The sequence below is a fragment of the Harpia harpyja genome, chromosome 3 (assembly GCF_026419915.1).
Source record: "Harpia harpyja isolate bHarHar1 chromosome 3, bHarHar1 primary haplotype, whole genome shotgun sequence".
NCBI lineage: Eukaryota > Metazoa > Chordata > Aves > Accipitriformes > Accipitridae > Harpia > Harpia harpyja.
In genome coordinates, this window is record NC_068942.1 from 41,530,530 (window position 1) to 41,555,304 (window position 24,775).

At 39.8% G+C, this 24,775-nt stretch overlaps 1 protein-coding gene across 1 annotated transcript in view; it reads right to left on the minus strand.

Annotated features, from left to right (window-relative positions):
- LOC128139588 (cytosolic phospholipase A2 epsilon-like) overlaps positions 1-24,443 on the minus strand; it is a 34,515-nt gene extending 10,072 nt beyond the window's left edge. The window contains exons 1-12 of the mRNA XM_052782185.1: positions 24,315-24,443; positions 23,827-23,862; positions 18,310-18,382; positions 13,894-14,030; positions 12,200-12,331; positions 11,523-11,563; positions 4,929-4,971; positions 4,263-4,326; positions 2,984-3,126; positions 2,741-2,830; positions 1,973-2,010; positions 171-306 (exon numbers count right to left, since the gene is read on the minus strand). Of these exons, the coding sequence (XP_052638145.1) occupies positions 171-306; positions 1,973-2,010; positions 2,741-2,830; positions 2,984-3,126; positions 4,263-4,326; positions 4,929-4,971; positions 11,523-11,563; positions 12,200-12,331; positions 13,894-14,030; positions 18,310-18,382; positions 23,827-23,862; positions 24,315-24,341 (960 nt within the window). The 5' untranslated portion in view covers positions 24,342-24,443. The remainder of the gene's footprint in view (positions 1-170; positions 307-1,972; positions 2,011-2,740; positions 2,831-2,983; positions 3,127-4,262; positions 4,327-4,928; positions 4,972-11,522; positions 11,564-12,199; positions 12,332-13,893; positions 14,031-18,309; positions 18,383-23,826; positions 23,863-24,314) is intronic.
- Positions 24,444-24,775: the final 332 nt, after the last annotated feature.

The following is a 24,775-nucleotide window of genomic DNA, read 5'->3' on the forward strand; positions in this document are numbered from 1 at the left end:
CTGCTGCGTGAACTAGCTACTCCTTCTCTTGCTCATCTCTTGTCCTAGGCGGCCAGGCCTGCCCCAGAATAGCAGGATTAAACAAACTGGTTTTTCATTTGTGGTTTCAGTTTGTGAGCCAGGCCCCAATCCCCAGAGAGGAGTTGCTACCAGGGACTGCACTGGCTTGCCTCATGCTCTTTCAGATCCTCCTCCAAATGAAGAATCTTTTTCAGAGCAGCTGCAACATATTTCTTTCTTTTCTGCAGGAAGTCCTGCTCTTCCGTGCACAGGCTAAACCCCAAGCGCACATCCAGGTCTCCTGAGCTGGAATAGACAATGGGACAAATCAAAGCACATGTCATTTATAGCTGATTTCAAGACCTATAGGGCAGGTAGTCAGTAAACTCCACAAATCATCTGTAAAACAGGCTATTTCCAAGTCTGAATACTGGTCAAGGAACAGAAGAAAAAGAAGCATTTGTATTACCAGCAGGGAATAGTAGTGACGACAAAGAGGAGTTTCCAAGGTACTTTAGATTTCTTGTGAACATGGGCACAAAGACAAGACACACAAGTCAGGGAAAGATCAGCAAAAGGGGTAATTTCAGGAGTAATTTTTTCTGTACCCATTCCTTTTTGTCACCATGACATCCTGGAATACTCAAGTGATGCCACCATCACCTGTTCTCAGGTTTTGACAGCTCACTAACAGTATTCAAAGTGAAGGTCCTAATGAGCTGTGTGATGGAGCTTGAACTGCAGAGGAAGCATCATCCCCTACTCAGCCTCTGTCCTGTGAAATCCAGCCTTTCACCTACATGCTGAACAGATTTCTAGATAAGCATTTGCAAGCTTCATCCTGCAAATACATAAGAATATCCATCATTTTTTTCCACATGGGGAGCCATATTGAATTTTCTCCCTTGAGAAAAGTGAAGCACAAGCCAAAAAATTTGCAGAAAAAAAGGTACAAAACCAATCAAATGGCAGCTAATATTTTGTGCCTACAACACCAGAAATACACTTCTTACTGAGAAGAGCACTCAATATTGACCAAATCTTCTGGGTCACATCGCACTCTGGTGGCTGTAAACTCGATCCTGAACATTACTTTCACCAATATTTCACAAACACGAATGTTTCAAGGGTTAATGTTAGTAACCTCTCTTCTCCAGCAAATTTGGTATATCACAGTGTAATTTTTAAAACAGAATAATGTCAGCTGATTGACCTTATGGAAACAAACAGCTTTTTTAGTGCTAGATTAAAATTTCTCTTGCTCTCTCTATAAATCTGTATCTGTTAGATTTACATTTCAATACATTTTGCTATGGGCTGAGATTGAGTAGGTAGCTCTTCTTCCCATGCTCTGAATTTCATTTACACAAGGTGCTCCCATGCTCTGAAAATCCACCTTGCTTCCCTTCTGTATATCACCCAATATTAAGGATGCTGTGAACCATAAGAAGTTTTCAGCTGTACCATAAAACCTCACTGTCTTCAATTTTAGCTATCACTGGGGCAATTCTGTCCCTGCGAGTGGGTTGACAGAGGTGCAGCTGGTCAGGTTTCAGCTCCCATTTTGCTCAGTGAAGCAGAAGGGGAAGAAGCCAGGCTGCCCTATGTTTTGGTGACTTTGCAAAGTTAAAAGAGGGAGAGAGTTTATTATTTCAGTCATCATGCAGATCTGACTACTGGCATAAATGGGCAGCAAAATTAATATGCGAGTAGTGCAGTTTTACTCATGTCTAAGAATAGTAATCATAAAATAGGCTAAGTTACTCTGAAGAAACCTACCAAGGCTCATAAACTCATATGGAACTGCATGATCTTGTAACTGCAGCAGACTTGCACTTACCTCAGGCACCACGTGAGTACAGGACAAAGCACTCACGCGGCATGTGTTCATCTCTCCACCTATCATAGAAAAAAACCTAGATAACTAGTTTACAGTAATCCTGGATGATAGGACAAAAAGAGGCTATCTTACCATTTTCTTGCTGTCAAGCACAAGTGAAAGGAATGATCCTAGAAATCCAGAAAATGAAGCTAATTACTACCAAATTTAAAAACATTTCTTTCCTTCAAGCTCAGGCAATGCTTATTCAGTAAGAGAGGAGGTTCTCAAATAATAATTCATGTAGCTAAGGACGTTATTTTGGTACAATTAACCAAAGTCTCACTCCCTGCTCTAGAATCAAATTCTCTCTTATCTAACAAGCCCATCTGTTTGGGGCAGTTAGCGTGCCACGAGCTTGCACGTTACACCAGCTCACATTGTGCATACTTAGAAGGAGCAAAAAGAATGAGACAAGTAACCTTATTTAAAAAAAAAGAAAAAAAAAATTACATACAAAACACTCTCAATATCAATATTTAGACATGTTAAGATCTGAATTAAGCTTGTGTTCTGGATGGGGTTTTTTTAATTCCTAGCCATTCTGGAATTACCCCAATACCCAGAAAGAAATTTTTTAATGTATGTGCATATGACAGTCATTTTTGTTCCTTGAAACCACTTAATTCTAATTTTGGGATGCAGGTTTGCAATGATTTTCATATTATTATAATTATTGTTAACACCAGCTTCCTTAAAAGTGAATATGACAGTCTTAATTTTTTTTAATGTTTTCAATAAATAGCTGTACAATTTTACACAGTGATTTTGTTCACTTGGTAACTTTATTTCTAGCAGGACAGCATTAAGCCATTAAGCACATTTTGAAAATATTTATTTCAAAAGGTTCTCAGCACTCACCTCTTCTACTATTATTTCCTTCTGCAAAGGGAGTGAATTCAAAGGGAAAGAAAGGACCCCAGATCTCTCCGTTTCATTTTTCTCTGCCAGCTGAAACAATGTAAAAAGTGGTAGGGATGCCCACATGAAAGGTTTGTCATCTCCAGAACTTCTACTAAGAGGGCTAGTTCAGTTCACTGGTTACATTAATTTCTTCTTCTAATTTCATTAAGGTTAATGATAACATCCAGAAGGGGAACATACCTCTTCTGGTAATGTGATATCCAGTCTTGTCTGGTCATTTATGACGCAGTGAAATATGATGATCCTAAGGCTAGGGTCAGAGTCCAGCAAAATCTTCTGGCTTCCTTCATGGGATCCTTTCACTGTAAATGTAAGCTCCTGGTCTAAACATGGAGGCAGAAAACAAAGAGAATTTTAACTATTCCAAGCAAACACACATAACTAGTAAAATCCACTTCCACGCTTTTTGTCCAATTTTCCTTACACCACGATGATTAAGTAGACTTTGGGTGGCTAAAACAGATTGAAAACTGATATAAAACATCTCAGTGGATTTGTATAAATCATTAATATACAGAAATCACATATTTTTTAAATACTGTAGTGTGCTATTTGGTATGTGATTTCCATAAATAAATAAAACCAAGATTTAGATTTAAAGAAGTGTCAGTTTAAAGGCATTTTGGATTATTCATATTGAATAAGAGAGTCATTTATTTGATGTCAGTCTGTTCTGGTTCATTGTGTACGTTTTATTGTATGTTGGGTCTGCTACAATAGTCAAATGATTCAAACCCCAAAATCAATCAGACTACTTGACATGTGCCCTTGTGTCACCAAAACTGAAACAACCTGTCAACCCAAAGGCTGTGTTCCTTGTACAGAAAAGCCTTTATGTTTACAGAGAGATTGTATGCTGTTCTTTTGCAAGATCAGGGCCAAGATACATATAATTTTAGGTCACAAACCTCTCCTCCCCACGTTACATTTCAGTCTGAAACTTCTTACAATGCAACTCAGCCATTGCTACAATTTTCTTCATAAAGGCCAATTTTCCATTCATGAATTATCTCAAAACAGCCACAATTTTTTTTACAATTTTCCCCATAAGTAGCTTTACACAAGCTACTGTTTATTTGAATGAACTTAAAGACTAGTGAAGAGTCCTGTTACATTTTACAGGCAAAGTCCTGATTGGGTGGTGGTTTGCGTTTTGTGCAGACCCCTTTGATAAAATTTTACATTTAAACTTAAGAGCTTAAGTTTATTATTTTTGCTCAAACAACCAAAAAAAAAAATACCTCTTTCAGAACCAATTTACGATTTGCCTTGGAACTAAATACTTGACTAATTTGAATTTTGACAGATACAATCTTTCTGCAAGGTAGGGCATGGCGAAACCAGGTATTATGAAACACAGCTAGAGTAACATGCACAACAGATTATTAATTTTTCAACATCTGTTATAATGACTGTATCACAACACAAAAACAATAGGTTAATGAGGCAATAACCTCACTTGTGGATTGCTGCTTCAGCTTCACCGTATCCACTCTAACCTCCAAACAGGAAACCTCACGTGCCTGTAGCAAGAGAGGATAAATGACGATTGAGAAAACTGTAAATGTCATTGCCATTGATTCATTCTGTTCTCAACCAAACCCTCTAGTTGATCAATGAGCAACACAATTATTATCTATTACTATGTCTTCAGATAACATGAGGGCAAGTGAGTGGTATTTTTTCTAAGTTTGAAGTAAAGAGAAGCAACTTATGAACTGCTTGAACTTGGAGAGACAATTAAGTAAAGAAGATGAGAGCTATTCAAAATAATAGGTGTATTGAGATACGGGACTCTTCTTACGAGTATTTCATCACTTTCTTCATTAACCCCTGATAGTTCTGGGTATAATGTGGCAATAATGGGTAGGAAATCCAGGCTTATAGAAGAAAGGAGGTGGCACATGCATGCTGACAGCAGCCTCACAGCATGGCTTTGCAGAGGTGGCACTGCACTGGAGTGATGGGAAAACAATGATCCTTAATGACAACAGCAGATCCTTTTTGTCAGTAGGACAGTGTGGATGATAGCACTGGCTTTGGGACACAGCTCAAAGTTTCCAGAGTTAAAAATATGAACTCTTGTTATGCAGACACAGGAAAGATTGTAAGAAATATACATTACCACTAGAACTCCATTAGTAATAATGCCATCAGGATAGTCCAGACTGAAAAATAAAATGGAAAATACAATGTCATGGGTGGGACAACTCAGATAAATATTTAAGTATACTCAGATAAATATGAGTTAACACATTACTTATTTTTCCCCCATTAACTTTGACATTTCTGACTTTAACATTCTCACTCAAAAATACCTCAAAGCTTTTACCAAGCGTGGTCCTAGACAACGAGCTGAGTTACAAGTTTTTCCATCCACCCATGATAGTATATGAAGCTGGGCTTTTACTCCTGTGGTTTTTCATACTTCCTTTAGTATGAATTCTGATATGCGAGATACTGAGTTTGAGGAGAGCTGGAGGCTGTTAACATCCATCTTGATTGTTTTGATCATTACACAGTTAGACCCAAGGTTTTTTACTTGAAAAACTAATACACTTGTCTAGATTTCCACAATTTTCCAAAAATTACCATAACGGCAGAAGAAATTGTACTTACCTCTATAAAGTGATTTACAAAATGCACATGAGATTTCAATATATCACTATATGCGTAGATGTGTTTCCACTTACCCATCTCAGGGCAGAAGTGGGTACATATACTTCAGATGTCAATTTTTATATTCTTAAATATTTTTCCCTCAGAAAAATCAGGCAATGTCTCATTATGGATATCTTATAATTTACCATTTTATTAAATTGCAGATGTAAATTAATACAGTATCTCAGTAACACAGATTAGTCCAAAGGGAACACACATACATACATAAAATTATAAGGATTGACTCCTCAACCTGCTGCAGACAGTATGAGCTGTTTATTCAGATTTTACAAGCTATGGATTATACACTCTGTAGTCTCACATAGTTACATAGTTGAGATACATGTTTCATCTCAGCTGAAACCAGGCAATATGCTTCATTTAAAATCAGATGAATGACATTGCTGTTATCCATTTTAAGAGGTTTATCACACCTATTAGATTTCAGTATAAACACACATGAAAATACCTTTGTAAAATTTCCCATGACAAAGAATTCTCCCAGAATTTCAAAGCTCATCAACAGTTTAAAGTTTCATTTCCAAATCAGTATTTTCCTTAAAGAGAAAAATATGAATTGGCTAAATATAGTGCAGAACAGTAAAAAAAAAAAAAACAAACACCACCAACCAAAAAAACCCAGTTATGCACTGGAGAAAAGAAATTTTACTTAAGGATTTTGTAGGATCTTTTTTTGAAAGTGTATTTTAAAAGAGTTCAAGGAACATTGGTCAGGAATGGGCAAAAAATACTCAGTGTTTCTGCCTGCGTGCAGGGGAATGGGTTTAAGTACCACTCAAGTTTTGTTGCAGACACAAACTTTTGCACTTAATTACTACTTTGTAGTCAAATAGTTATAACATTACATGACATATGGTGTCACCATCCTCAAATACTTCATTAAAAAAATTAAGGAAAGCAGAGAAACAGCATGGTGGATATTAAAAGATCTCAGCCTGCATAGCCTGGTGAAATGAAGGAGGAAAGACAGGAAAAGATGTCTCTCTATGGAAGTAAATATCCAGTAGAGTGTAGTATTATTTGAGGTATTGGTATCAGCAAAGTATTAAGTTAGGCTGATAGTTAGGAGGTCCAAGGCATGACCTTCAAGCAGGATGGAAGAACCTGCACTGTTGGACAGGACGGCTTGGAAGGCTCCTGGGAAGAATCAGGACAACACAGGCATTAAGCACTGACAACTGAGATGTCCCTCTTGGGGTGTCACCTCTGTGGTCACTGCTGTAAGGAAGCCCAGCTGCTGTCACTTGTTGGTTACTCTCCACACTGCACTTCCAACTTTTATATCCCAAATTTCAAGGCTTCTGCTGGTCACAGCATGACAGATGGTTTTAATTTTTTAATTTTTTTTTAACCTGGTGATCCTTACACTTGTTTTAGGAAGAGCAAAGACACTCACCTTTCTCTGAAGCTTTGGAGCTCAGCTGCAGCTAGAAACAGAGCTGAGCTGGGTGCAGAAGAGCTCTTACTGTTCAGGTTGGCAGGGACCTTTGAATATTTTGCCTATCTTTGGAGCACTGAATAACGTCTACTTCTCAGGACCAGCTGGTAATTTCCCTAACAACCAGCCTGCTATTAGACAGCCCTCATTACACATACTAACACTCCTGTCCTCCATCACAGTTTGTGATTTGTGGCCTTTTTTAATGCAGAGCTCAGTTTTACTATGAGAATTGGGAGCATATTATGGCCTGTGGCAGGGGAAGCCAGGAACAGAGACCCTGGGCATCCTTCTCCACTAAATGTCTATTGAAGGGGTACCTAAGACTGCAGTGGACTCCGTGAGCCTCGGGATCACTTCCCAACACCTGGTATGCATCAAACTGCTCTAAATGCAAACTGTAATATGAGAATCTGTGTGACTGTAACTTCCCATACAGCATTGCCCGTATCATTGTAAGTCAGGCATGATATAAAAAGGAGAAGCTGGCAGACTACTGTGCTCCTTTTCACCAGAGAATCTGGATTTTTTGATACCTATCTACAAAATTTTAAATCTTTCATGTCAGATCCAGCTTTCCCTTCTTTTAGTAGCTTCCACATAGTGCAGGCTACTTTTCTGATCTTTCTGACGACACAAGAGAAGCATGGGGGATGGTACTATTTCAATAAAGAAAACTATATTCACCTCAAAGATTCTTTGGTTGTCATCTTTCTCAACTTAAAACTTTTGCTTTCAGTGCTCCTTGGGGCCCTGTGACTTCCTGCCATGAACACAAATACAAACAGTAGACTTGGCCCCCAATGGGTGGAGACTCAGCCTACTCTGAGAGTTTCCTCAGCAGTGCCCAAACCAAATGGCTAGCAAGATCTGCTGGTGCCCACACATATGGGGGAAATTTCTCAAAATAACACAGCAGAACTACAGAAAGAAAAAAAGGCTTTTATTTTCTAAAAATCATGCTCTTGCCATATTTCAGTAATTAATATTTAACTTTTATACAACTTTTTGTACACCTATTTACATTTATTTGTGTTAAGTGGGCTTTGTTTTAAACATTGTCTTTCACATTTGAAAAAAAAAGAAAAGGGAGGGGGAGCTGAGATGATGAGTGGTCCTTCATTCTTCTAAGAGTTGTTTGAGATGCACCTCCTCAACCTGGGACATCTGAAAGATTAGGAAGAGGCCAAAAAAGATCAGCAGACCCAGCAAATACCCTGGGGCCCTCAGACCTCTCCTTGGAAACACAAAGTACCTTTTAGTTCATCAGAAGTCTCCTTGTGGCCCCTCAGTATCAGGTGTGGGCTTCAGTAGAAGTCGGAGGGGAGGGGGATGTTGAGCGAGCGAAGCCACCTAGTCCAGCGGGACCCCGTCCCTGTAGCAACTCGTACAGGCTCATGCTGATGCTGGACCCTACCCATGGAAACACAGGGGAGAAAGCACACTTTACCGTTGATAATCACCAGAAAATAACACAAAAAGCACTAAAGTGTGCAAATCAGCAACCTGTTTACAACGACCTTACCTTGTCTGTTGCTGCTGCTCGAGGGCAGCAGCTCTCATGCCAGCTGGGCTCGTGTTATGGGCCCATAAAATATTGGGCGGACGTTTGCAATGCCTTGGCTCGGTTGCTGGTGTAAAGGCACTTGGAGGAAGGAGCATGCCTTCCTCTCTGTGTCGTTAGGATCAAACGTCTGGCTCTCAGTGTCTGCCACGAGTAGTGGCAGCAGAGAGGTGAGCATTTGCAGGTACTGCAGGAGTGGCATAAGAGTGAGGCAAAACTAGAAAGGGTATTAATCTTGCAGCTGTGGAAACCAAGCTACCAAAATGAAGGTTTTCTTCCATTTTAAATAAAAGATAACAGGAATGAATGCAGGAAGCATTTTCATCCAGCCCACCAGCGCATGAGAGAATTTTTACAATGTTCTTTGGTAAAAGTAACACAAAACACAATTTTTGCAGTGAGGTCAATAGGCAAACAAAAATAGGAGTGACAAAGCCACTATCGTAGGTGCAACCCAGGCAATTTTCTTAGTCTGGGGTTACACTTCATGTGTGATATTTTTCATCTGAAATGCTGGAAAGAAAGAACAAGCTAATATAGTAAATTTTGCAATTGGTAAAGTCTGGAATGAAGATGGGGAAGGAATGAAAAAGTACTTCAGATAAATAGTGTCAGACAAAATGTGCTGGTGGGAATAATTATTAATTTCAGAGATAAACTGCCATATTTACCTCAAAAAAGTATGTTCTCATTGTTCCCATCACAATACCAGATTTGTAGAAACTGTCCCGCATGCTTAGCTGTACTACTTAGCACTATGGTTGGCTCTCCCCCTCTGAAAATTATCTCTAATCTCTGTCAACACTTCTCCCATCCAGCAATGCCAAAAACCCTTGCCAAAACCTGCTGAGCTTGTTCCACACAGGAGAGGTCAGTTTGGTCCATAGCTTTCTGGTGACCCATCTCAGCTACTTCAGTTCAGTCTTTCAGACCTTTTCATGGCTCTTTAGTTTATCACAGGTAATGTGATCTATTGTCTCCAATTTTAGTGCACAAACCCTTTCATTAATTACTCCTGACATCATACTTTTCTAAGTTGAGGGGAAAAAAACCCCTCTCAATATCCTACCAAGGTCACGATATTTAATCAATTCAGATGTGCTTATGCCTTTATTCCAGACTCAACTGATGGGCAGAACAGCATTGACCACCACACATATGCAAGAAATGCAAATGAGGGATAGTAGGGGAAATGTTTATCCACCTTCCAACAAGAAGCCCATTTTCCCAGAGAAGCATCTTCCCTTTTCTCAGTCCTGTTGGGACCTCATAGGGACTCTCCCTGACTTATGATGCAGCGATTTCTTCCCTTTGCATGTGGAGTTCTTCAGGCTACAACTATTACATTGGTCACCCAGCTACCACACTATGAATCAAAAAAAGTGGATCAGGTGTGTTCTTGCTGTAGCAACTGACCCATGACTGTGATTCTTTTTAAAACCTCTTCCTTGGGACTGCCAAGGGTCCTTTTTATTTGTACAGTCCCAACCATCATCTTCCAACCTGTAGAATTCCTACTCAGACAGCACCTGCAGAAACTGCTAAATTTCTGACTTTATCTATTGAACATATCTCCAGGAAAAGGCAATTGGTCCAAGAGAAGAGTTTGACACAGAGCTGGTGCGCTCATGCTCCGAGACAAATTCCAGCCTCTGTCCCCATATGCAAACCCACTCGTGCACAACATCCAAGCCAGACAACCTACCTGGACCTCCTTCATCAAAAGATAGGATTATCATGAGTATGATTCTATGTGCCAACTCCATAAGCCATCCTCTAACTTGCAAAGGAAAGAAGACCCTAGCCAGGCCATTTGGGACGTCTACTGGAGCTCCCTTCCCCATTGCCATTACTGATGTCGTGACACTCCTAAGCTGTGATAGGCATCATTTGTCGCGCTGTTGCTGGGCCTTCTGCCAGTTTTCGTGCACAGTAAACAACAAACAATCCACTCTGGTGATTCTCCATGAGTTGTCATAGGAGATTCTGGGACTGCTTTATCTCTGATGACTTTTTTGCTTGTGAACACTGAGAGATCTTTCCTTCTCCACTCGTAACACTGAGCTACTGCCCTTTCTCCAGCAAGTCCCAATTTCCCCTTCTGCCAGGAATAAACATGTTATTCAAAGCCTCCACCAACATATTATCCTGCTAGGCCTCCTGAAGTGACCTGAATGCCTTGAGAAGGTACCAGCAATACCATCCCTTCTCTAAGGTTGTTTTACCAACACTTTCAGTCCAATAATATGGATCAAATTGGTAACAGAAATCCTTTCAAGTAACTTCCTTAGAGTCATAAAGCATATTATAGAGACAGACTAGAATACCCATGATCCTGCATCACACTCCCTCTGCAGTTAGAGCAACAGACTCCCAGATTTCTCCATGGCATGAATTACCTGAAGAAAACATGTCCCCTAAACGGTCAAATTCCACCAACAACTTTCAAGCCTACCAAGTGAAGCTAGTGCTGCTCCTCCAGTTTTCCTGGTTCCTCAGTCCTCAGCCTCCCACAGTGATCTTTGCTCCTTACTTTATGGAGAATATTTAGTTCCTCTCCCTGCTGGAGTTGATACTCAAGCCTACCACAGCTCCTCATGTGTAGCCAGATGAGCTGAATAGATCAACTTACAAGAGAGAATTTTATAACGCTGTGGATTTGAAAAGCCAGATTCCCCACGAAGGGGGGACACAAGACATTTAGGCTTGGCACTCCTTCTTCTAAGGGTCAAAACTTCCTGAATATTGTAATTGTTCTCATACTTCCTTGTGTATTGATTCAATGACAAAAAGAGAACAGGAGGAAGTTGGTGCCCCAGAGGTAGCAGTCAAACAGGGCAAAAATTACATTTTCGGATATTTAAAATCTAAAAATACGTATTCTGAAATTCCAATTTACTAGACTTGAATGAAAACATCTAGATACTGCTTTCAGAGACTGTAGGTTTAAGAAGCACTGTCACATATGAACCAGCTTTCCAGACTATTTTTATATTGAATACAACAGTTTATTTAGAATTTAGGACTCTACTCACGTGTTCTGCAATGTGAACTCCACCTCCAGCTCCTCACGTGTCTGAAGAGAGGGGAAAAAAAGAAAGAAAGGTATATTACTTATTTTTCTTCATAGCTTTCATCATACAAGTTACATATATTTCGTAAAATATATATTTAGAATAGCACTTAGGAAAATTCCCAGAACATAAGAATAATTTGACCCCCCCCCCCCACCGTGGTGCCAACTGAAGGTACTGAATTTTAAGATACTGAAAAAGCAGTTGCTAAAACTAGTTTTTTGAAATCTAAATGCAATATAAGCATGCAGATGTAGGAACTGCTGCTATTCTGCTAAAACAGCCATTTTTCAGATTTTAATTCCCAACACAAAAAGAATCAGATGCTTTAATAATATTACAGTTTAAATCGGCTGAAAATTCAGATCTTATACCAAAAGCTAATAAACATGCCAGAAAGATTCAGAATTAAGGCACCAGGTAATTAGTTCTAGCTAGCTCCATCCTAGATTTTTAGCACAGAGATTTGTTCTTAACAAAAACTAGCATGGAGCACTCGTACAGGGATTTTAAGTCTTTCTTATAACAACAGCAAAATACAGTTTAAGTAGATTTTTCCTACAATGAAACATTGTAAAAGGATATAGTTAGATGGAAGGAAAGAATTTGCTTTTGTTCTCCCCGATTCCATTGCTCACCTGTGGATTCAGCTGAAACTTCACTCGAACAGTACGTCCTACAGTGAGTTTATCTATGTCAAAGAGAACTGTGCAGAGTTCGTCATCCCTGGTGATCGTGTCTTCATCACAGACCTTTAGCTCCAGCACATTCTGCAAAAAGAGGTTAAGAATATCATGGAGTTATTTCTATATCTAAGAGCTCCATAAGGTGGGAAAATCTCAAGACTAGGTTTTCCTCCATCCCCCCTCCAGTTTTAGGAGAAGAAGGAGAAAGAGAAACAGAGAAGGGAATGAGATTTGGGAGTATTAGACTTCACATTACTGATTGTCCTGGTTTTGGCTGGGATAGAGTTAATCTTCTTTCTAGTAGCTGGTATGGTGCTATGTTTTGGGTTCAGTATGAGAAGAATGTTGATAACACACTGATGTTTTCAGTTGTTGCTAAGTAGTGTTTAGACTAAGTCAAGGATTTTTCAGCTTCTCATGCCCAGCCAGCAAGAAGGCTGGAGGGGCACAAGAAGTTGGGAGGTGACACAGCCAGGACAGCTGACCCAAACTGGCCAAAGGGGTATTCCATACCATGTGACATCATGCCTAGTATATAGAATATATATAGAATCATTAAGTTTGGAAAAGACCTCTAAGATCATCAAGTCCAACTGTCAACCCAACACCACATGCCCACTAAACCATGTCCTGAAGTGGCACGTCTACGCGGTTTTTTGAACACCTCCAGGGATGGTGACTCCACCACTTCCCTGGGCAGCCTGTTCCAATGCCTGACAAACCTTTCAGTATAGAATTTTTTTCTAATACCCAATCTAAACCTCCCCTGGCACAACTTGAGGCCATTTCCTCTCACTCTATAAACTGGGGGGAGTTGGCCTGGAGGGATCACTGCTTGGGAACTAACTGGGTGTCGGTCAGCAGGTGGTGAGCAATTGCATTGTGCATCACTTGTATATTCCAATCATTTTATTATTATTATTATTATTATTGTCATTTTATTAGTGTTATTATTATCATTATTAGTTTCTTCCTTTCTGTTCTATTAAACTGTTCTTATCTCAACCCACAAGTTTTACTTTTTTTTTTTTTTTTTTTTCTGATTCTCTCCCCCATCCCACTGGGTGGGGGGGAGTGAGTGAGCAGCTGTGTGATGCTTAGTTACCGGCTGGGGTTAAACCACGACATACGTACACAAAGAAGCAGGCTTGTCTGCCTGGGGAAATGAAACAAGACAAGCAGGTCATGCAGAACATTCATGAACTTGAAATAACTATGTTAAATGTTTCTACATTTATTTTATCGCTTTGGGCTCTAAGTGTATAAAACAGGCACAGGTACATAAAGAATGTTTAAAGGATTTCCTGTCCATCATACCTAGAACTAACTGATCTTACTGTTATTTCTGTCATCTTTATCTTGGGTTTCACTTGCATATGTCAAGATCGGGAATAGGATAATAGGGCCATATTCTGCAGGGCATTTAATTGCTTCTCACTGCTTCAGTATATAGTAGATATTTAAGTAACAAATAGCTGGAACAGAACAATACCAAGGAAGAGGTAAGCAACAGAGTTTTTTCTGAGGAATCTTTAGCACCTCCAGTGTTTGGAAACTAGCTATATACTTATTGGTTTATTGTAGTTCTGCATAATCTACTGACTATCTGCAGACAGCAAATGGTGAAAACTATTTATTTTCACTACCTTGACTCGGCGGTCGATCTTATAGCAGAAAGCTTCATTCCAGACAGGGTTTTTGCTGTTCCTGATGGTCCTGGTCCGTACCTTCTCGGTTGAGGCAGTAGGAAGCCACAGTGTCACGTAACAGTCTGAAAGGGTGACTGTATAACAAGAAGATGAGCAGAGTGATAATGTATCCAGAGAAAGAATTACTGCACTGTGCACATTTAACCCTAATAAGACAAAGGTAACACGGTAGGGGCTTTCTTCCTAAAATATACAGGGTGAGGAGTAAATAACACAATGAAACACTCACGGGAAAACAGAAACCTCCTCACACATTTGCCATGCTCATTCCCACTTTTTTACTTTTAGTCAGACTTACTTTTCTTTTAAAACTTTACTTTATATTTGAAATAGCACTGCACTCCACATGCAGTACATGCACGCCTATCCATGCTACATTGAGCTTTATATTCATGACTATCCAAATGACTGGGGCAGGGTAACGTTGCCAAAACATGAGAATATCTACCAGTATATGCCCTCTGCCACATGCACTCACACCAGCTCTAGGATGGCTCCTCTGTTGCTCAGGCAACACACCTCACAACCTTCAATCTGGGCTGCAGAGACACTTGTTTTCTAGCATTTCCTCCATGGATTTAGTACCTTAACTAATTGAAAGCCTTTATCAAAGTGCTGGCTTAAATGAAGAACAACAGATTTTTTTTGCCAAAAAGTGTTCTCCCATCAAAGATGAAAAGTTTAATTTCCTTATCACAAATCAGAATGTGCTAATTTCATATTCATTCATATATTTGACAAAATTTTTAGAAGTTGCGTCGTTCTCAGCAATCCTTCTGGAAAACAAAATTAGTTTCAGTACCACAGTTAAATTACTGTTGATTCTATTCCTTCTTACTATTCTATCTGCAGACTGGAAAAATCTTGCTGTCACTCATGTCTTGGGAAGGAAGCCATGAGTGCCACCAAAGACATCAGCTCCTTCCATATTCTGACCCTCCATGTTTGGAGGGAGAAAGGCCAGGGAGTGAGACTTGCAGGAGCTTGATACAGTACCTATAATGCAACACATATTCTCTCTATTTCACATTAGCAATGCTCAAGCAGTCATCTGGTTCTTACAGCAACCTTGTGAGTCAGAAGAGGTCAAATAATTCAACTCATAGTCAATCCCTGCATCATGCTCAAAACCTGTAACAGTGTTGTTATACCATATTAAGTACAATTTTCTTCATGCATTTCCTCTTTATCTTTCAGTAACAACTACAGATTTAGGTTTTTCTACCAGCCATATTTTTCCCAAGCTGTGCTTTTATTATGTAGTTAACCATGCTATCACAATCAGCAAAACCTTGATAATGACTGTGGGAAGGAAAGCATATCCAAAAAGCGGCCTTAGCCAAACCTGATCAGAAGAGCACGACCGATCAGATGTTCAGCAGAGGCACAAGTGTAGGCAGATGAAAATGTAAATGGTTAATGGTGATTAATGCTACAGTTTCCATTTTCAAAGGGCTAGAGACACACTGATGAATTACTTCACAGTGGCAATGTAAGGATTAAGCAAATAAGTACATTGAAAAAACTTGAATGACTTCCCAAGATCCCATAATGCAATCAGTGTCAGGGTCAAAAACACAGCCTAGACTTCCAGGCCTATACCCAAATCTATTAAAATTATCTTGCTCTGGAACAACAGGAGGGAGAAATACTTTTAAAGCATATTTATTTTTCACTGGTGAAGTAAATGGGAACATGAGAAACAAAGATCAAGAAGAAAGATTCACTTCAGTAAATTAAACACAAACACTTCACTAACAAGAAAATATGAAAAAAAAACCCCAAGTATTGACATGGCGAACACCAATGGTTTCTCAGAAAAACAGGAAAACTAAAGTGAAGGAAATAAACGTTAACTCAGAATTGTAACAAGCAGTATACTGTTACCATTACAAACAGGTAGAAAAGGGATATTTTCCCATAGTTGAAAATACTGAAGTTTCAAGGAAAACTAACTGAAATGTTTGCCTTTTTAATGCCTCAGAAAAAGTAAAGACTGCCTGAAATATCCTTCCCACTGCAGACAAAAAAAATGAACAGGTTTTCCACCATAATTTGAGTTTCTTCAGAAAACAAATTTTCTGCTGAGAAAATACTCTTGCTGAAAAGTTTTCAAATCTCTCTACCAGATGTACTTTAAACAAATCCTTGGGATGCCCAGGTTCTGAATTTGGGCCATCTCAAGGCAGTAAAGATATGATATTCATCTGTTCTTGAGTCCAGAATACAAGGTAATAAAGCAATATGATGCGGCAGACATGCCAACAGGCTTCATGAAGACCGTACGATTCACTGTGGTAAGGAGTGACTGTGAGTAAGTTGCTCCTGAGGACAGCCACAATGAATTGAAGCATAAGCAGGTGACCTGCTGGAGTACACAAATGCACACACAATTGTGCAAGCAGGTTTGCAGACGCAATTGCAGTGACTGCCTGGTCAGATCAAATATTTGGTTGGTGCAAATCACCACTTAGGCATTTGAACATCTGGATTTTGTTAAATAAAAATTCTTGCATACAACTATAAGCCCACAACGTGTGTGCTTCTGTACATAAAAATAGGAAACCCAGAACTTTAGATCTTACAAGGTGCTCTCACTTTGTCTAATGAACCAAGTCCCTTTTTCAAAATGACAAAGTAAATTTCATAAAACAGAGCAGTTTGATCAGCTCTCATTTCTAGAGTAAAAAATATTAAGACATAAGCAGTAAATCATAGAAGATTTTTTAAAGCTGAAAAATAAAAGGAAAAAGATACATAAGCACAGTAGTATTACATTGCGGAAGATGCAGAAGTAACCCAGCATACCACAAGTAAGCACAGCAAAGATTTGTTCCCTGATAGTAATCATTCATTCAAAAATACTGTTGTTGTTAAGCACAACTTCCACATGTTCCAACCACATCTCTCCTGCCAGAAACCACCAAATCCAACCTCAGGTAAGTTTTCCTTCTACTCCTGACCCATCACACTAGTTAAAGTCTCAAAATATATAGTAGGTTAACTAAAATTTACAGCTGATTTCCCTAGAAACTCTGATGTGCTGCATGAAATTCTGAGTGTACCAAATGAAAATTAATTTTAAGCCATGTTCAGCAAGATTTTGGGGAACATATTGTGGACTTTTCCTCTTTGTTTTACATCTTTCCATTTTATTCTTGTGGTCTTTAGATTTGAATTTTCTTATTCTTTTCGTCTTATTTCACCTTTTTCTTTCATGCCTTTCTAACTTCTTTAAACAGATGTTTCACCATTTAAATTTTCCCATGAAAGTGACTCAGTAGCATAATTGCATTTTGAAAGGCACCTGAACAAGCCTCAGTGCACCCAGGACGGTAGGTTACCGAGGACCCACATCTGTGGAACAGAAGCTGTGAAGAAGATCCTCCATGAATTGGAAAATTCCAAATTAAACCAGTCCCTCCCCTGGGTGAGTCAGTGCCACATCTGGACAGTGAACAAACCATTCATTCCACCTATTGCAATTCTCATTCTCCCACTGAGGATTTTCTTTTTAAATTTGCTGCCACACTGTCTGGTTCAACAAGCCAATCCCCACTAGTCTGCAGAGACAGAGGTGAATCCTTACAGGGCTTCCACGGTTGGGTACCACCAGACTCTGTGGACTTCCCTACTGGAGAGATTTCTTCTGTCTTGGGCTCTTCTCACTATTAAGTCTTGTTCTGTGATCTGGCTATGACATTTTTCTCTTGTAATGTCTATTCTAGGTATCCTTTTCCTGCTTCCCCTCACTATCCCTCACTTAAAACTCCTTTAAAACTCTCACAGTAGTGCTCTGTTTAATTTTTTCTGACTTTTAAATTGCTCCATTCTCTAGGCTAAATAAATTCCCAGACACACTAGATATTATCATCTCTTCTTGCATATTTATAAATTCTGTAGAAGTAATAGAATGTTTTTGCTTGTACTTCTGTTATTTTCATAGGTTTTCCTACTACTGCTGATTTTACATTTGCATCAGCAGTCCTCTCCTTTCTTCTGTCCAGAAATTCTGTAGGGAATACTCAGGTTTCTTACTTAAAAGTATAAGAATTTTCATCATTTAAAGAGCAGCCTTCTGATCAGCAGCTAAGTCTGATGTCACAAGGGTAGGAAATACATCTTATACACAGAGGTACAAAAGAAAGAGATCAAATGCATCCCCTTGCTTGAGTTAGCCGCTTTACACTTAAGAGCAGAAAGCAACATTTCAGTATCACAATAAAAATAATTCTTGCAAACTTGCAGCAACATATCTTTTTACTTCTACACAATTCAAGAACAGTAACGTTGACCAAATATTTTCTTTACTTTAAAGAATTATAAGAAACATCCAACAATAGAAGTACTCACGCAAGTCTGCCTTCCGGGCATTCCTCACTCTTAGTATTTTTACGGTGAGCAAGTTGAAAGGAGATACTGGTCTCTGCACGACAATTCAAAAATAGAAAAAAGAAAAAATATGACAATGACATTAATATTATAGTCTATAGTCACAGACTACTGTAACCCTAAGGTTCTAAGAACGTAGATAAAACGAGGTTTTTAAGGTTGAGCCAATATCATTTATAAAAACCAACTGCAGCAGTTGGAAAAACTATACAAAATTTTTGGCACAGAACCCTTTTCAGGTCTGAAATAGAAGCAACAGGTTTCAAAACCACATATGAGTTGAGAAAAGGTGTTGAGAGTTTGATTTGATAAAGATCACTTATTTCTAACAGCACTCCATTATTATCACAATAAACACCCCCACAGCACACGGGTGGGTGTCCTCACCTCTTACACAAGACTGCCTGCAATAGAACAGACTGTCTCTGGGATGCCAAACACTGTCACAGTAGCTTCGCAAGTAGAGCTAAGCGACCACCATGCACCAGCAAAAGCGCCTGCACCAGCACAAGCTCCCACGCGCAGCCTAAAAGGCCAGAAATGCAGCTGACAGTGACAAGACACTTCTCATGAAGACTCTGATCCATCTCTGATCTTCAGCCCTGATCCCCAGCAGAAAGCTACAAAACTCTTTCCAGAGATGATCTTGGGAATTAACTCACAACTCCACTAGATATCAGACACCTTGGCCTCAGAGATATTAATGCTGTAATACCTTATAACTTCCATGGCTCATACTAATATGCCTTCATATTCCTCAGGCTAGAAATTAACTCTTTCCCTATTTCACCTTGGAGATAACTACTTAACATCTTTCTCTCTTCTCCCACACTAACATCTCCTCTGTTTCATAATCACCATCCTTTCTTTCAAAACCAATGTACGTACAGATACAATTTCTCTCAACACTTGCTTAAAATTGGTATTTAGCTTTGTGTCTACTGATTCTGTTTTAGAACAGAAACAGGTGGGTTTTGCCCAAAAACTTGCCTAATCTTTCTATCTATACCAGTTGGTAAGAATAGATACTAACTCTACCCATAAACCCTCTCACTCCCACGTTCATACTATACCCTAGTAAAGTTAATACAGTGTCCTAACACAAACACGTGGGTTTTATTACTTTGTATCTGAAGTGCCTGTATTAATCATAAGCAGCTAAAGTAAAGACAATGTACTGATGTTAACTAATAAAATGTACCTTTCTACTGTTTCCTTCATATATGCTATACGTTTTGCCAGACGATTTGTCTTTCCAGCTGTAGCACAAGGCTTTTCCTGAAGTGTTTCACAATGCTTTGACAAACTGTTGAGCAACTGGGACCATGACATGACATTGGACACTAACACGATGTAACAAAGCAGGTCCTTGTCCTCACCAGTGAAAACCTCAGCACCTCTGAAAATGCAGCAGAGATGAAGAACAGCCTCCAAAATATGCCTGGGTAATCCCCAGCATCTCCTCTTGCACTTCCCCTTTGGTCAGCAAGGGGCCTGAAGATGCGGAGTTGAAGGTCAGGGAGACAGCAACAGGAGGGTCAGAGCAGTCACTGATATGAGCACATTTGTTCTACATTATCTTAAACTGTCCAGACTCTAGCAGAGGGCACAGTTTTATGATGCAGTTTGCAAGCACTTGAACTGTCAGCTGTGGGACATTTCAGCTGTCTCAAAGAGTATATCACACCTCTACCTGCTCCATTATCCCAAACTTGGCCACAAAGGAGAACTTGGACAGACACACTTTGAAAGAAAAAAACCTAGTTATTGGCAGGGGGATGGGGGTGGGGAGCGGGGGAAGATTACAGTCTCCAATCAAAAGCAACCAAAACACTCCATGCCCAGACTATATAGTTGAACTGCCAGAACTACTTTTCTATATGCTTTAAATAGAATTGGGTAAAAAGAATCACTCCTAGGCACAGGGACCAACAGCCAACACTTGTCTATCCCTACCAAATCTACTGACATGTTTGTTATGTTTACGCTTGGTCCCTGCTTTCCCACCCAATAAATCCTAAATGTTTTCGTACTCAGCACTGCTATTTCAGCAGAAGAGGTGGAGCATATCTTTTTACCCAGGAAGGATGGGGCTTGCATCCCTTGAATACAGAAGAATGGAATTGAGCAGAAGTTCCCCATCCCAGGGAAGTGCTATAACGACTAGGCTTGACACCATTTTAGAGTAATAACCTTTGCTCAGCTCTTTGAGAACAAGCATCTAGACCTCTATTTTGTGCATCTCCAGTGGAAAGTGGTTATCTCCCTGCAGCCCTAAGTGGCACACAGAGATAGGATCCAAGAAGGGTGTTTCTGTGCTCATCTGTCCCTGTTAGCTGGATGTACCTATTTATGCGGTTCCCTGCTCAGCTGTTACAATTCCCATTCTGGTGTATCTAACTCTCCAAACATATTGAATCAATCCTCACTGCTTCACTCTGGGTTGCAGAGTCCGTTCCCATACTAGAGACTTGGAAGTCAGACCTTATAGCTCCTAACTTTTAAGTGCCTGAATGCTTTATCAAGTCTAGTTGTCAGCAACTTAGAGTCACACAGAAAAACTACTGGGGGGCATATCTTAAACTGGATAATCTGCTAGTAATAGGCAATGACTTCCACATCTTTCCCTTTAACATGATGATGACCATATCGCAGGCTGGGTAAGTTCCGAGGCCAGAAGCCTCCCGGGTCAGTTATTACGCACACTTCGACTTTCAGCTTCTGTATTTATTTGTCTGAGACATGGTTGTTACCTCATAAACCGGAAACACAAGCCAGGCATTTTAATAATCACTGTTGAAACTACTTAAATATATGAGATTGCAAACGCAGGACTTGGTCATACTATCCTACGTCAGATAAAAGTCCAATTAAGTCCTGTGGCACACTTGCGCAATCCTTACATATCTAGTGCCAGGGAAGTCAATAGGAGTGTTCATATATGTGAGTGTTCATCCATATGACAAAGAGTTACATAACTGGGCTCTAAAACTGCTCTATTTCAGCAAAATTCCAAGCTTAAAAGTCTTTTATGGAATTTTTTTCTTGAGGAGACTAGAGTGAAACACATACAACGTTCCCAAGTTACATCAAGAGAAAAGGCAGTTATCGAAGTAAAACAGCGTGTCGGATCTATTCGGAGCAGAGCACCTTCCCTTAGTTTTCTTTTCAAAAAGGAATAGAAATCTCACCATTACTTTAAAAACTATGAAGACCAACAAAGAAACACAGCCCTGTCAGAAAGAGTGGCAGGAATTTAAAACACAGATCAGTGCCTTGCTTCTGACCTGGCTCAGGTATGTGGCACCTTTTAACTTCAAAGAGTTTTGGAGCCTCAAGGGCAGGCAGGATTTCATTATGTTACTATGTCTACCACCTCAGGCAAGGTCAAATGCATAAGAAACACTTTTCCTTGTACTACATGTTTTATATTTATTTCACCCATTTTAAAATATCCCATAGCTGGGTCTTATTAAGTCAGTAGAAGTCACTGGGGTTGTTCCAGGATAAAAACAAATGAAGCAGTGGTGACTCAAGGCCTGTTTCTCTCCAAGAGCTATGTAAAACTTGTGTGGCTTCAGACTGCCATTTTCATGTGATTTTTCTTCTCTTCCTCTTTGCAGCTCCACAGCTGGACTTGCATGTTTGAATAAATCCAAATCTTAGAAGAGAAACTAAGTCAAGCATTTCCACAGTTCAACATGGCTTTTTCTCAAGACCATGCTAACCTGTATTATTTTTATATGATACAGCAATTTGAGTAATCTAATTACTTTTTTGCCTGTCAGCTTAAGGGCACTACCAACATTTTCTCACCAAATTTTTTACATGTTCCATTTAATTTAAATGGCCACTCAAGTTTAAATCACACACATCCCATGGGTTGCCCTGAAACTAATTCTGATAATGAAAGCTGATTTCCTTAACTGAGCCATTGAGCAACAAAAAACAACTCAGATATAATATGCTGATATATTTATCATCATGAATACCAACTTTCATGGAAAAAAAAGAAAAAAAAAAGCAGCTCAGGTCCTTCCTGATTTTTGCCTCTGTGAGCCTCGAAGAGTCAGGGCAGAAGGAAGGGGCTTTGGGTCCTACTCTAAATTTCATGTACTATATTCAGGTCAGTTCTGCCACCTTAAATACGCTAGAGACAAGAGACACAATCTAAAGCCACTGAACTGTACACGTCTCATACCTAGAGACCTACTAACAATGTAAAAAGCACTGAGGACAAAAAAAACCCAGCTTGATCCTGTAAAACACAGGCTAAGTTTACAGGACTAAAATTAACAATTTTTATGATCCTAGCATACTTCCTTAGGGCTGCGAGACTGTACACAGAGGCCTAAACATCATTTTAAAAGCTACTTTTTGAAGAAATTCTGCAAAGTCTTTGCTTTACCACAGCATTTCACTTTGAACAGAGAAAGTAAGTGGCACTCGGGCACAATCAGGCAACAGACACTACCAGTAACAGCAAACCTTCATGAGGCAGACCAAATTTACCACCATTTGGGAGAATCTCTGTATCACTGCAACCCCCCACGTGGAACCAAAGCCCAAAACAAACCAGGCTGGGAAGCCCCCAGGTCACTGAAGCAGGTGCAAGAGCCAATCTTTCCAACTAAAGATCCCCAGAGAGTTGCAACTGATATTGGCAGCCCCAAACCCATTGCAAGAGTCTGAAGACAGACCCCTCCTGTTGCCACTGCCATTGTTCCCATTCGCTGGCTCATAGCAGCTTATCTGATTATTTTCCTTTATGCTAATGCCTGTTAACATGAACATCTGCTAATTACCCGGGGAGTTTTAATTTGCCTGTGCAAAGAATTCATCCTCGGTTCAGCCTTTACAAAGCTCCTTGTTGCTCTTTTTTTGCTATCAGAGAAGTTTGGGCACTGCTCCCACTCCTACTGGGCTGACGAGATTCGGCTTGTCAGGAGGCTGAACACAACATATTTATTCTACAGTTTCACCTGTTCTTACACTGTTACACAAAGAATTGCAAGCTCTATGACAGATTATTACAGCGCAAAGAAAGCCTACAAGGAATACTAGAGCACTAAGAACAACTGAAAGACCCATTTAAACAGAGTCTTCTTATGAAGGAATAACATATAAGACAAGTGGGTGTTTCATCCAAAGAAATCAAAACACAAAAAAAGGAAGGAATTAAAAAATTAATATAGGTGTAATACAAACCAGCCCAGATACAGTGCAACACCTACTCACAGCACCATAAGCATCAGACCAGACACCAACAGAAGCCAGACTATTCAGAGTTTTCAGAGTTTACTGAAAACCAAGGCAATCATTCATCCACAGAGTTGAAGTCACAGCTCAGCTTTTCAGTTTTCAGTAAATATTGCAGTACAGTTTTCCCCTGAGCCATTGAATTCCTAACATTTTTTCTGGCGATCTACATTCAGCACTGGACAGCATTTAATGAAGGGCCAGCTAATTACTACCTACCGTTCTCACCGCTGGTGCTGAGGTGCCCGTAAAAGTCTAGGAAAAACAACACAAGGCAAAGTTAAGAAAACTAAGCTACATGTTAAACTCTTATTTTAGGCTGGCATATAAAAACATCTCACATTCAAAGCCATACTTACAGCTATGCTCATTAATGACACTTATTAGGTGCTTTACTGACCACCAAACCCATCACAACTCTGTGCCAGCTTCTTATTTCCTAGACATGAAGCCTTTTTTTAAGGAAGCACAATAAGTAATGTTGTTAGCCCTAAAACATAGCTTGAAAATGCAGACATGCCACGAGGTTCTGTAAAAGGCTAGACTAGGAGAACCATCCTTGCAACCACGAGATCTGAGGAACAGCAAACTCGCTTTCCATAGATTGCCCATACACGTCAAACAGCAGCTTCTCCGCTGTGCTCAACTTAACTGAAATATCAGATAATTTTACCCACTTTATGCTTGCTATTGCTACTTCTGCTTACCTCATTTGAACTTAAATTTGATCCCATTGCAGCCCCAGATGCATATAAGTCCAACGTTAATAGACACCGAGTCGTACAGCTGGCAGGAGCTCCTCATGCAGATTAGGGGTGGAGGAATAGGGATTTTATGATGAGGCTCTCCTGCCCCACCCCTCTATTATTTCCAGTCATTAGGCAGTCTCCTCCCTGCTTCCTGCAGCCTATTAGGGCACCTCAACTGAGTCAGCAGATGAAGAGTGATTTCTTTTCTACCTACTGTGATGTTGGGGGGGGACACTGAAGCCCCTTTTCTGCATTTTTTGCAACAAGTTTTGCATTTATGCAACAACCCTAACCCCCAAGCAAAGCACTTGCAACTAATTAAATCACAGTTCTCGGAGTATCTCTACACTGCCACCATCATACTGCAGGGTAGTGGAGAGAGATCTCAACAGCTTCTTTCCAACCCATGAACTCAAGTA